Below are 14,754 nucleotides of genomic sequence, written 5' to 3'. Positions count from 1 at the left end.
TGACCAATGACCAGCCAGTCCTCAAGCAGCGATCACTGCCCCCTGGCAAACTCCCCCCAGCTTATATACTGAGCATGACATCATACGGTATGGGATAGCCCTTTGGCCAGGCTGGGTCAGCTGTCCTGGCTGTGCCCCTCCCAGCTTCTTGTGCACCTGGCAGAGCAGGGGAAGCTGAAAAGTCCTTCACTAGTGTAAGCACTGCTCATCAGCAACTAAATCATCAGTGTGTTATCATCAACATTATTCTTACTAAATCCTAAACACAGCACTATGCCAGCTACTAGGAAGAAAATTAACTCTATCCTAGCCAAAACCAGGACAGAAAGTGATATGAACTGTACTGAACAGAATGAAATCAGAGTGAAAAAGGCAATAAAGTCTAAAAAGTTCTTATTTTTCAGCATGAATTTTATCAATAAACAATCTTGACTCACTCACCGGTCCATTCAAAAATGTCACAGTAACCAGGAAAACGTGAAGAAGGGAGACCGGTGTAGTGAAACCTGTCTTCATACAAGTTGTGCCTTATAGCAAGCCACTTATATTTTCCTGACATAAAGTTTGGCACATTATTATGGTTTTAAACCAATCTAAGAGGTATGAGCACCCCACAATCCTCTCCTTTCTTTCTTCTCTGTGGTTGCATTTTTACTCCAGGTGTACCCTGAGCTTCTTGCGTTCCCTTCATCCTTCTTCCTCCATGCACAAGCAAGTCCAAACTACACCCTAGCCCTCTGTGATGTCCTGTTGCCAGGCTGATGAGTACACTGTATGTACAATACCTACATGTGCTTGTGTGTGGGGGCACACATATTTTTAAGGAAGAAGAAAAATGGGGATGAAATTACTTCAGAGTGATAGGATGTACATTAGTGATTTCTCTACCCTAAAAACTACCACCAAAGATGAAAAACATCAATTAAAATTGAAGTTAACTGACATACTATAAAAACAGCAACTATTTTATTTTTAAAATAAAAATAGGGTGGTAGTGAATTTTCAAATGTTTTTAAAACCTTCAAAATTAGCTTTACTGTTGCTGAATCCGCTTGTTTTACTCAGCAGGACAAGTCTCACTCATTTCGGGTACATTTCCCATAGGGAAAATGAGGTGGATGTAGCTGTTCACTTGAAAGTGACATACAAACATTCATCTCCAAAAAATAATCTAGTTCAGCATGTAACTCCCTAGAACTACACATAGACACATTACTGCAGGGATTTACTGCCACATTCAGGAAATGTTTAGTTTAAGAAATAAAATGCATAGTAAATTTGAAAAAAAAAAACAAAACACTTTAAAGTGATTAATTTCACAGGAGGGGCCAAAACACAACAGAAATGTAATAAAGATTTTTTTAAACAAATGGCTTCAGAAGGCAATAACACATACTAAGTTCAGCATCCTGTTAAAGAGCCCCCAAACTCTCTCTGTTTATTTTTAGTACTTTTCAGTCCTTATTTCTAAAATTCAGTCATCTTTGTTACTACAACAAGGAATTTTAACTTCTTTAACTTATATTCTTTTAATTTTGACAGAAATGTGCAATAGAAATTTTCCAGTTTCTGGTGTCCAGCAAACACATATCAGATAATCACCTTTGGTCCAGCAGGTCCCTGAATAGACGATCCAGTGACACCAGGTGGTCCTCTCTCTCCCGGTTCACCCTGTTACAAAATGGTATCATCTAGATTTAAACAGACAGTTTCATTTTCTGCACAAGTAGCAAAAAGTTTTTTCAACACTTTATATTATAAAAATATCTACAATATAGATCTATGCACAAAATAGACGGTATTTGGGAAAGACCATAAATCAACTTATTGTTCTTGTGAAAGCTGGTCCCAGTTTCATGTTTTAAATAACTATTGGCTGAACCGTGTATTTGACTTTTTAACTTTAATTAATTTTTAGTGTCCAGCTTACAAAGCCAATGGAATAAGCAGAACACTTGCATTATTTCAATTTCCTTATCATTCAGAGTGACACTTAGTCACAAAATATTATAATAGAAAGTTAATGTTTCAAAGTAAAAATTAGCGAAATTCTCATGGTTAGAATCACCTGGACAACTTTCATTTAGCTTCTCAGTGCTCATGCATAACTATAAGGTCTGTAATTATATGTTTACCTGTTCTTCTTCTCCTTGGGACTTTTGTGTCATTCAGGACAGAGGATGGAAATATTTCTGCTTTTCCTTTGTTCTGTTAAGTCTCCAAGCATCAAATGCTTGAGAAATTTGTACATTACATAAATTTCATAGATTCTTTTATACAATACAAAGTGAAGAGTTATCCTGGAGCAATAAGCTTACTTTTGGTCCAGCTGGGCCTTGTACTCCTTTATAACCAATCAGTCCTTGGGATCCTTTTTCTCCAGGGTCACCCTGATGAAAACAAACCTTTTTTTTCAATCACAGCAAAGAAAGATTCATTCACAACTGGAAGATACACAAATAACCAAAAACACGACAATAATGACATCCATAATTAGAAAGGTATTTACTTTTTTTTTTACTATTTACTACAGGTATTTGCTCCACTCCAGCTGAAATTCCACTCAGTTCTAGAATCTGCCCCAAATGTTCTAAATTTAACCAGGTGGGAGATAAAAGCTGTCTGTCTACTAATACATCTTTCCAGGCTTTTACTTTAACATTTAGGTATCTAACTAGTCACCTCATTTCTCTTAGCTCCTTCTCTCTCCGTATCAGCATACTGAGATAATTTGCTTCCTCTTAACTTTAATGAAAACTCAGTACTGAATTTTTAGGAAATCTCTACTGCCCAACTAACTTTAGGGTCTATGTTTATAGTCTGATTTTGCTGCACTTGTTCAGGCTAAGGAACACATCGCTCTCTCTTAAATCCTTTAAAATCATCAGTTAAAATATAGTTGCTACTTAAGACATATTGAACGACAAAGAGGCCAGAATCTGAACTCTTATGAAACAAGTCCTTCTAAAGTTTGTGGTATTTCTTCAGTGTGCATGTCAAGCCATACCTTTTGGCCTACATCTCCTTTGCCAGGGGGTCCTTCTGGGCCTCTTGGACCTTGATCTCCCTTTTCCCCCTAACAGAGATTAGATGGTTAATTAATTTTCATGTACCTAATTTTATTGAATCAATAGACTTATGAGAAACAATGCTTGCATAAACACTTCTCCCAAAAATGTCAGTAAATATCTGGTTATTTTTTTTTCCTGCAAAAAATAAAGTATTCTGTCTTCTTAAACCCCTTCCACCCTCCTGCATTCATATTCCTTATTTTCACAGACATTTGTAATAGTGCCATTTGCAATTGCATCAATCTTCTGTAAGAAGAATTGCATGCATATACTCATATGAGGAAGAAAAATGCTTGCAAAGTTATCAGAAAAGGTCTTGGTTGACCAATTCTAAGAAAAACAACTTTTAAGAAGCAGTAATTTTAGGCAACTCTGTAGCCAAAGGCCAATCCAGGCTGCAAATATTTGCTAGAAACATTGCTGCAAATAATGCACAAATAATCCACATAAAACATTCTATTAAGGAACATTATCTACAAAATATTCATGCATAATATAAGTCAGACTAGTATATCAGAATGCCTGTAGGTAATTCAGAAAGTGAAAAGTAGATTAAAATTAAGTTTAAAGATCCATTTCTGAGTTGAGCTGTTGATGGAAGTGGCATTACACAGCTTGCTGTTGATAGGCATCAGTCTGGATCCCACTTCTGTGAGACAGCTTCACACCTGCAAATAACAGCTGTAACATCACCACGGTAGTCACTGCAGGCATCAAGCTGTTCTTTGCACTGTCCTGAATACCCAAGGTAGCTGCTCAGTACTAATATTTTCACTTATAATGAATTATGACAGTGAAGGTGACAGCACCAAGTTGATCATCAGAATAAAGTCAGTATGCAAGAGGAAAAACCCCCAGCATTCCCAAATACAAAAGCCACCTGTAACTTTAACCCAACATTTACTTTTAATTCTGATGTTTCACTTCTGATACACTGGGATCTTCATTTTTGAGCATTTACACAGTGGGTGATTTCAATTTTTTAAAAAATAATTAAGTAGCAACAGAAATGCTACACATTTTTCCACAGTGGAAGGCTTACTGCCTCAGGCTGTAGCTTCTCAAACTGGTATTTGCACTGCCCTTGTAGATGAAAAAAATGTGAAGCTGCATTCTTAACAGATGTTTATTACAGCTATTCAGATATTTTCTGATTAAAGACCTGCAGTCAAGAAATGCTGATTTGCTTACTCTGAATCATGTTCAGTTCATCAATTCTACACGTTGGCCAGCTGCTACCCTCATTTAAGAGCTGCACAGTAGCAGAGTTTGGAGGCGCCTGGATTCTCAGCAGCAATTCAACAATCAGCCAAAGCACTGAGTTTTGCTCACTCAGCAGCTCATTCTATTTGGAAAGAGTAAAATTAAAAGCCTCCATTTAACTTACTTTAAAGGGACTATTTTGGGCACTCTGCTTTGTACCACTCTAAATTCCTTTCCACCATTTTGAATTTATGCTTCTTTTTCCAAATGTGGCAGAGTTTCTCTTAAAATGTCAGAATTTCCCTTGGAAACAAGCAGCCCTGGTTTCAGCTGTTTGTGATGGTTTCTGTACCAGGCTGACCAGGTTTCAGCCACAGCTCACCACCCTGCTAGATGCCTTAAGTCACATCAATTTGAGCATGACTTCCTGGTGTCAGGAAAAATCTGACCAGGCTGTAAGGAACAGGGTAAAGACACAAGCTATCTGTTCTCCAAGAAGATCATGACATTTACAAGGAGTCAGTAACCCACAAAAAGCAGGGTAGCTAAATCAGTTGCAGATTCAGATGGTAGCCACTGTTAGTAAAGTTTGTTGGAAACATCTCAACTAGTCTAGCCCCTTTTCCCTGGCAAAAGTATTGGCACATGCACTCTTCCAGGTTGAACTCCTTGCCATTGCCTACCTGGAAATAATGGTTTGTTCTTCTTTCGTCTACACCTTTTACATGTGGTAAAATATATTTCCTTACCTTTTTCCCAGACTTCCCAGGATCTCCCTGCCCCCCTCTCACTCCTGGCAGTCCTGGTGGACCTATATCTCCCTTAAAGAAGAATAAATAACGATATCTGAATACTTCAATAAATTCTTTATTCTGTAAAATGGATTTAATAGTTTGTTAAAATATTAATGATATACAATATTTTTGCTCAAATAAAGGTTGTTATTCCCAGTAAGTTAAATATTCTATAGAGCCAGTAATTTTTTCTACTCATACAATCTAAAATAAGTATTTTAAATTTCTTTCCAACCTCCCCACCTACTTCTTAAATCTTGGTTTTGTATTAAATAAATTTACATTTATTCAGTGAGTAAAAACATGATTCAATGCTGTTTGTTATTCTGTGCACAAGAACAATATGATACAACAGTAATTTACTTGGAAAGTCAAACATCTGGGACTTAAGGAATAGTCAGCCAAAAATGCCTAAATGCAGCTGTTGACTGGAGACTAACACCTTGCTGGTTTTACAAACTGGTCTAGGCATTACTTTTAAGACTTGCCACAGAGTTGAAACTATCCATAGGAACTAGTCCTTCCAAGCACTTCTTCCGTGATCCTGGGAAAAATCACCAAAACCAAGATGTCTACGTCATCTTACCCAAGATTTTGGAAGCCCTACTTAAATCACTAAGGACATGGTATACAGTCTATACGTTTCTAACAGGCCTTGGAAATACCTCACTAGCTTAGAAAACATGGGGGAAAACTCTGTTCCAGTTATGGCTGCAGTAATGATTTTAGGAGAGAGGGTTGGAGCTCTAGTGCAGCATTTTGAGTGTAAAAGCTAAAACTGTGAAGTTAAGTGTATATCTGTCACTGAAATTCCTTTTTATTTTGATCATAGTCAATCTATACCAAAAAATCTTCTACTTAGTTTATCAGCAACTAGTGAAAGAATTAGAAGACCCTGTAAGGAGCAGTTAAAAATAAAAATAGGCTCACTTTAAGTCCTCGTACGCCAGTTCCTGGAAGTCCTGGTTCTCCTTTTTGTCCAGGTTCACCTGGTTGACCCTAGTAACCAAAAGTCTTTTGTTTAACACAGGAACACAATTTAGCTTCATTCATTACTTGAACTATTTCACTAACTGATTTACACATAGAAGTGGACTTGATGATCCTTATGGGTCCCTTCCACCTTGAGATATTCTATGATTCTAAGTGGTCAAGTTTTCAGCCAAGCAGTTTTCAACTGGAAAATTCTATTCTTCAAAAACCCCAGTAACTTGTAGGACTGCATCTATTTTATTTAACCTTGCAGTGGACAGAAAGTCTAAGTGAATCATTCCAGCTTTCTCCTTTTTGTTTCTATACATTTTATTTTTTACTTTATACCACTATATCAAAAATTCTTTGGTCACTGAATGAAAAGTGAGTCCAAACAAACAAAAACCAGACTTTGTTTAAGACAAAGTTTTACCCTCACGATTCTTCCTTCCAGTAGTTCTAAAACAGTTAAAGAAATAGGAATACCATTTTTCAATTTTGCTTTTTAAAATACTTTTTCACACAGGAAAATTGTCCTGATACATAACATGTTTCACAGCTGCCTATTTTTCCCTACATTAATATTAAACATTGCTGCTGTAACTGCTACTTACATGCCAAAGTAATGCCCAGAAGAAAATGACTGTATTTCTCTCTGCTTTTGCTACAGTGACTAATGTCTTCCTTTTGTAAATCAAGGTGATTACAAAGCACACTTCTGCTTTACAGTTCACTCCATTTGCTCTCCTTAATATTTCAGCAATTCCCTTTTTCTCCTCTTACAGTGCTCACCTGACACTGTATTGCTAGCGGCTTGAGCTTTGACAGCAGTAATTGTTTACCCCACTTTCCTGTTCTCTTCCTGCTTTCCCTCCTGTGGTGCAGTGTCAGCTACTAAGTACATTTAAGCTCTTTTTTCTCTCCTAGTGTTTCTATCTTTGGTTCGGTTCTTTCTCATGATGACCATGAAAGGCTGAAGGACAGGCTGAAGGCATGGTGGGACTAGCTTTAAGTCTCAAAACCATCACTGGTTTACAACTAAGTTGTTTGGTAAAATGCTTTATTTGAACACGATGTGTATGTGGCACCAAACTCATTTGATATAAACATGTCTGAAAGATACTTTGTTTATAAATTTGTGTTCATTTAGAACCTAAAATCCACATTCACAAAGGTTAAGGGCTGACAATAAGCAGAAGCCATATGCTCCATTTGGGGAACACCTTGATAACATGGGTGGCTTTCCCTCAAAGATTCAAAAGTGAATTGTTATCTCCAATGAAGAGTTACATTTTCATCTCATCAAACACACTCTTGAAAAGCCTGGCAAAGATATGTTGCTTGTTGTTTCTTGCTGGTGCTGTTTTTAAAAAATAATGTCTGAATCATTACCTTTGGACCTGGCAGACCAAAACCTTTAGATCCTTTTGCCCCAGGGTTTCCTTGTGGACCCTGTATACCCTACAAAGCAAAATAAATGAGTTAGTGCATTACACTCTTCCACATCTGAAATTCACCACGTGTCCATCTTTCAATTAATAGTGATTTTATCTTATCTTTAAAAAAAAACAATTTGCTCGCCTCTCCTCAGGCTTAGTTCTGAGATCTTTATTTTATTTTTCCTTTGTCACTATCCTGTGGATTTCACTGATGTATCCAAGTGTAATGACAATTACTGTTTAGGGAGAAAACAAATGAGAAGTGTTTCAGTATCTGCATCTAAGCCCTGATTCAATGGGATAGTATGGTGGATGCATGAGCTCTTATCTTTAAAAAAAAACAAAAAGCAAAAGGTCTTTTGGGATGTTTCAGTTTTTCTGTATCCAGCTGTTAAAGGCTGTGTTCAAGCTTCAAAGGGCTTGAAATTCAGAAGTGGTGGATTCTTACCTTGTGAAACTTATTTATAACATGTCTTCATCCAAGCAATGCATCTGGTTTCTCCCCTGTGCAAACTAGTATGCAGATTAGACCAAATTTCTGTTTGCCTGATTCGAAGACCATTCTAATCAGTTGGAATTACTTACAGTTAAAAGCTTTGCCTAAAGACTAGTTTGATACTTTTTAAAATGAAAAATCACTGTGAAATTGTTAATGTCTTCACATCAAAACTAGAGCTCTGATAAAGTACAAAACGAAAACTACATGTGAATGCTCATTACATGTCCAAAATGTAGACTTACCTGGCTTCCTGGATTGCCTATTCCTGGTGGTCCTGCTGGGCCCTGTGGTCCTACTTGGCCTTGTTCACCCTATACAAAAAGTATTCCTAAGATCTATATTGCAATAGTCCATGCTAGCCGACTAACATATTTAAACTAAACACATAGCAACAGTCCCCAAGCTATATTATCTTGAAGTTTGCTGCTTCTATTTGAGTTAAATGTGTTTGTTTGGAATACCTGAAAGTCTGCCTATGGCAATTCATGTAATAAAAATAATACCCCTTCCTACCTACAAACTCTACCTCATTTATAACATTAGATGATCACAGCTGTACCTTTATTATTAGAAGGATGCATAGTTTATCTTTACATACTGAGATTAATTTTAAAGCTTTTCTTGTATGGAAACATGCACAGTTTCTTGCACAACACTTGCAAGTGTAAACAGAGCAGCTAGAGAGCATTTTTGAAAAATCCTTGTCATGTGGTATTGTAATGGTATTGTAATGGTATTGTACAGCACTTGCGGAGGGAACAGATGAATTATGGCAGAGGGAATTATGGGACTAGAGGAATACGGGGAGGTCACGTGGATATTGGAAATGGCACAGACCCATGAAGGTGTCAAGGATGTGTGACACCAGTCCCTAGAAAACAAAAAATAATTAGTTTCATTTATTCCAGAAACACTTATTTACTGAAATGGTCCCAAACGCTTGCTGCCCTGGCCATCGCTGCATTCTTCCTATACAGACACGCGAATAAGATGACTCATTCCTGCACAGATAACAACCAGTCTTCCTCTAACTAAGGCCTCGACCAAGATGGTCTGGCAGGTGCTCACCAAGCACATCTCTCATAGACAGGCCAAATCCGACCACACCACACCACCTAGGTTGCTCTGAAGATTCTGGAGAGACATTTGACCGGACAGCGAGATGAGTAAATTCAAGTTAAACTTCCCACATCCGCAAAGCACTCCCTGCTGACTAAGCTGTCAACGACTTTGGATGGGAGCAGTGTCCTCTCCTCTCACTGAAACTGAGTGTCGGGCAAGGAGGAGAGCAGGAGTCATGCGGACGGGGGGAAGGAAAACAACAGGGAGTAGGAGGACAGCTATGGCACTAATAATGAGAAGGAAGATCTGGAATCACTGTCTCTGCTCTATAGGATATTTGGACATATTGCATCAGCCACTCTCTGGGGATGCACAAGATACAGGCTGGAATCTCATTAGGGCAAGGGAATGAAAATTGTTCTGGATCCCTCTTTCGGGGACTGGGCACCAAAAAGCTAACAAATTTCAAAAGCCAGAGTGTTCCTTTGCCTGTTCCAGGTCCATGAGATTAGATGACGCAAAGGGGTTTTTACTATTTTTTTAATATTTAAATAAAATTGAAAATATTTTAAATACAATATTTCTGAAAAAAATTTAGGAGGAAACCAATCCATTTCTTCCCTCATACTCCCAGCTGCATAGAATACAGTCCTTAGTGACCTCAGTTAACACTAACAGGCTCAGCTACTTGTACAGATGAGTGCAGACTATGGAGCTGCATGGAACAGTGTAGCATAGTTCTTCAGATTCCAGGTAAAACATACCTTTGTATTGTTGTGATATTGTGTGAATAATTAATCATTAATTTAACTATAAATATAATTAACTATAGATACGATTAAAAAAATACTCTGTGCCTCACCTTGTCACCTTTGATTTGTTGACCTGGCAGTCCAGGAGGACCAGCTACACCTTCAGAGCCTTTTTCACCCTGGAAATACGTGACAGTTTTGTAGCTGTATTTGGGAATTTATAAAGAACACCATCCTAGACAAACTGGTCATGACAATGTGGGTAATGAGGAAAAATGTATTCCTTCACAAACAAACAGGAAAAATATTCAATGGAATCATCAGTATTAGAGAAAAGCAATTAAGTTACAATTCATAACATGCTTCATCTGCATTCATTGTGTTGTTGAACACAGCATTTCAAAAGGAGAATATGAAATAGTATGAAGAAGGAAGCTACATTTTGAAAATGCGATAATATGTTCATTAGTCAGAGAGAGCAGTTCAGAACCTGGTGCAAGGACACGACTAACATCTTTTCCATAAAAGGAAGAAAAATCTTCTTTGCTTAGTAGTTCAAGGCCCTAGAGAATCTTGAAGCCACTAAAAAAGAGGGATACGTTTTGATGGGAAGTCCAGTTATGATTTAATCATAATTCTTTGCTTGTTTGTACTTGTGTTTAAAAAAAGGAATGTTCACATATATTAACCTAGCAAGTGCCCTTAATGAGGTAACTGTCCATAGAGACTCATACAACCTATCTTCTAGTTTCCCAAAATGGTAAGACAGAATGAAAACAATTCCTGAATGTTTTCTTCCAATACAGAACATAAATAGCTAAGCAGTCTTTCAGAAGATAATTTATCTCATTAATGCTACCAAAATAATCTTATTAAACACATAAATAAGAGAATCATTAACTTACTATTGTTAGAGGGACCGTACAACATTTTGTAATTATCTTGATAGAGTTTCTGAACTCAGAGGGATATTGAGAGAGCACAGTGATTCAGAAGACCAAGATCCGTCAGCTGACATTTTATACCAGTGAAATAACTTAGACACTACTGCAGATTTGGCCCACAATGTTAAAAAAACTAATTTCCATAAAACTACCTTTTGGCCTTGAATGCCCTCTCCTGGCAGACCTTTCTCACCTGGCAGACCATCAGGGCCACGTGGTCCCTGTAAGAAAAGAAAAATATAATCAGACTATATCAGCAATTCCATTTTTTGTTGACTTTTTGTCTAACTTGCTAGTATAGGTTCTTGCAACATTTATGACACTGGTAAATAAAAATGCTTCCGTAACAGCTGGCTGAGCCCAGGCAATTAAAACAAAGTGTAGCAACCCTTAATTGGAAGATTTAGATTAGAATAAACCAATGCTGAAACAGTGTGAATTACATAATTAATGTCTAAAGATTGTACCCTTAAAACTCAAATGAACCTGTAGATTAATTTATAATAAATACATTTAGCACTGTGAAATTTATTCCCTATAATTTCATATAATTCCATGATTTTCATAATGAAAATCATTAATTTGAACATAGTTTTTTTCATACAAAATGGCAGGTTAAACATACAAAATTAGAGAGTGCCAATTTTGTTTTAAACAAGTGCAGAAATAATTATTTTTGTAATACTTTCGGTTCTTCCACAAAATTCAGCTATCTTTCATTATTTAAAGATAATAAAGAATTTTTAAGGATGATGTTGATTAAGCAAAAAGTTTCTACATTTTTTGTGAGAAAAACAGTCTTTTACAACCACAAAGTGACTTTCAAAAATACTATTACAATGAATCTAACACCCACCCCCATTCGTGGCTTCTTAATTAACAATCTCTTTAAGGTTTTTAATGAAATACACGAGAAAAACATACATTTTATACATTTCAGGAAGAAAAAGCAGCCAGTGAGCACTAACTCAACGTTACAAAAATCTTGCTAAAGTTCTGTAATGCAGAAGATAAAGATATAACTAAAAGCATATAATTTGAGTCTTTGTTTTTGATGCAATCCAAATTACACACAGGAGCTGAGGCATGCCTCAGCTCTTGGATTTTCTTCTTCTTAAAGTTTGATTTTAGACAATTTTTAAAGATTATCCTCAACTCAAACAAGTAGGGGTATAGCTATTTGTATACAACTCCATGTCTTTCTGAAAACTGGATACTGCAATCCTGCTCACATGGACCAAGCAATTTTTTATTTCCCCAAAACTTGTTTGGACATGGCTTTATTCTCCTACTTGGGCAAGCCATGTGCAATTACTGCTGCAATACTGGGCTGGCATAGCCGAACACACTTCTGCTGCTCCAGACTAGGTCCAACGTGGTTTATGGAATCAGTAGCCAATATAGCTGCTGTCAATCAATTACACTCACTAAGACTTATTTTATTATATTTCCACTTCCAATGCATATATCACTGACTTACAGGTAATCCTGGCTCACCAATTCCAGGAGGTCCTGGGAATCCAATTTTACCTTCTTGACCTTGAGCACCCTTGTGAAAAAGAATATTAGAAAGTTCAGTCATAATTCAACTCAATGCTTTTGAAAAGCATAACATTTACATATAGATGACTTAATAATGTCATCAGAAAGGTCTGAAATCAAATGCGTACCATCTCCTGATGTAAAAAAAACCATAAATAACAATTTAGAAACATTTGGAAGTACCTTTTGATTAATACTTGGAGCACTAGATAGCACTCCAGCCCTCACGACAACAGCAAAGGAGTGTCATCACTTTGCATAGGGCTAACTGTTTAAAAGTGCAGGACCTGAGAGATGACAGGGATGAGGGAGCGAAGCCAGGCTAAATTTGGTTGCAGTACAACCCAACCATGAAGCAGGAATGCTCAGGTGTGAGGAATCCTCACCGTAGCCTCTATCTAGGCACTCAAATTGAAGCCTGCTTCAGTGGAATATGGGATTACAGGGGAATTCCAGGAACTGCACAGTTTCTGTATCTTCTATTTATAAGGTGTCATAATCTTCACAATTCCTCCAGTTTACTGAGGACTATGTGCTTCAAGGATAAGAGCACAGAGGATTTTTATCTCTCCCCAGAGTAGTATAGAGACTGGGAGTGACATTCCTTCTCCATAAACTATTTTCCCTTCTGGAATGACCCAGTGTTGTTCCTTGTATGGCAAATTACTAGCTCCTGAGCTATATAAACCCCCTCTATGTTTCAAGGTCTGCCTCACTGCACAGAAAATATGCAGGAGTTCAATGAATGTACAAATTAGAGCAGTAAAAGCAAAAAAGTGTAGGTATTTTAGACACTGGAACTTGGCTCCAAAAAATAGGGGAAAAAATGGCATAAAGCAACACCAAAGACTTAGCAGCCAGAAGAACTAGGCTGAGTTCTAGCTCTGCCCAATTTAGATTTCTTGTTTGAGTCTGAGCTGTAGGTCTCTGACAACACTCTCATAAACTAAGTAGTCATGTTTCCTATGTAGATGCTTTTGCAGTTTTCCAAAAGGAGATTTGGCTGACCAGCATAGGCAGATATGACTTTTCCAAATAACAAGACTGGATTCCACCTTCTAGTCTTTTGCAATAAAATAAGATGGAGGAATTAAATGTTGCATGAGAGAGAAAATTTCATAACCTATAAGAATATCTGTTCCCTAGCGAAGAAATAACAAGGCCAATCTGTCACCTGAATGTGTATCACAGTGACTAAGATGTATTTCTATGCCTTGAAGTATGGCTTACTCATTAGGGCAAGCATCTGCTAGTGCTTGAAAATGATCTCACATATTTAACCCCCATTTAAATGGCATTATTTCTGACTCCTATTGTATCAATGGGATCATAATAAAAACTTAAGAGTTGCTGGAAAGGCATGTCTGTTATCTCCATTGTATGCAAATACAAAAACCTGTCAATATTGTATCAGTTTTGCATTTAGATGATAAGAGTTTGTGTTTGATAAAACAGCAGGTGAGAACTTTCATCCAAAAAATGACTGCCCACAGTTAGCACTTTAACAGACATGTTACTGAGAGTTACCTTGGGTCCTGGCTGTCCAACACCAGGGAGTCCTGGAGGACCATAGGGACCTGAAGGGCCTTGCTCTCCCTAAAGGAAAAAAAATTGAAAGAAACTATTAATGCAAATGGAACCCTAACCAAATTCTGCCAGAGTGTCTTTCCACAGCTTCATTTAGGCCTATAGAAATATGTTTTAAAAACAACCCCAAACCAAAAAACAAAACCCAAAAAAACCCTGTCTTAAAGATAAATGTTTAGATTAGGATCAGGGTCAATATCCTGGCCATACAAGCTGCTGGGACAGATAATAATGTTATAAAGCCATTCGTTCATATGTATCAGGAAAGATAAAGAATATATTTATTCTTTGTCACATCTTTGGTTGTGACTTTATCCAACAATTTGGTGCTTCCTCAGCTTTTTTCTTGCTAGAAAGATGAACATTTGGAAACTAAGCAGTGCTTATGCTTTAAACATTGCACTCAAGTTTCTTCCCATAGCAACAATTGCATATTATGACTTGTTCCTAATGCTATCTTTGCAGCTCCTAATTCTCTTGCGTGTTTAACATGTTTCTAACAAAGCCATTGTAGCCACACAATTATTAAAAAGGCTTTTTATCAAAATGTGTTTATTTTCTGGGGAGGTATTCATGTTTGGGGGTTTGAAATTTTGTATATACTGAGAAATTTTATATGCAGAGTTCTGAAACCTTTCAATGAGTTTTTTGCACTTGAGAGGACAATGGAAGTGTAAAAAACTACTTCAAAGCCAGATATTTCTCCAGAAATCTACCAGTTTGTAATCTGCCAAAGAATGAAGCTAAGATGCAGGAATGGGAATATATAGTGAAAGTGAATAGAGATTATCCTTGAAGCTTAATTGCTGATAACTATGCACTTGGAGTGCTACTACTGCAGCTTTAAATCTAGAATAAAGTGAAATAAAGGGTATCAGCAACACTGACA

General features: G+C 37.1%; 1 protein-coding gene across 1 annotated transcript in view; it reads right to left on the bottom strand.

The window, feature by feature from the left end:
• COL28A1 (collagen type XXVIII alpha 1 chain) overlaps positions 1-14,754 on the bottom strand; it is a 72,711-nt gene that overhangs the window by 35,482 nt on the left and 22,475 nt on the right. Inside the window, exons 12-22 of the mRNA XM_082321407.1 lie at positions 13,806-13,874; positions 12,217-12,285; positions 10,889-10,957; positions 9,903-9,971; positions 8,221-8,289; positions 7,433-7,501; positions 5,999-6,067; positions 5,024-5,095; positions 3,008-3,076; positions 2,319-2,390; positions 1,603-1,671 (exon numbers count right to left, since the gene is read on the bottom strand). Coding sequence (XP_082177533.1) covers positions 1,603-1,671; positions 2,319-2,390; positions 3,008-3,076; positions 5,024-5,095; positions 5,999-6,067; positions 7,433-7,501; positions 8,221-8,289; positions 9,903-9,971; positions 10,889-10,957; positions 12,217-12,285; positions 13,806-13,874 — 765 coding nt within the window. The remainder of the gene's footprint in view (positions 1-1,602; positions 1,672-2,318; positions 2,391-3,007; positions 3,077-5,023; positions 5,096-5,998; positions 6,068-7,432; positions 7,502-8,220; positions 8,290-9,902; positions 9,972-10,888; positions 10,958-12,216; positions 12,286-13,805; positions 13,875-14,754) is intronic.

This window comes from Platalea leucorodia (assembly GCF_965183815.1).
Source record: "Platalea leucorodia genome assembly, chromosome: 1".
In the NCBI taxonomy this organism is placed as follows: Eukaryota; Metazoa; Chordata; class Aves; order Pelecaniformes; family Threskiornithidae; genus Platalea; species Platalea leucorodia.
Note: the sequence above shows the minus strand (reverse complement) of the source record. Positions and strands in the feature narration are given on the sequence as shown.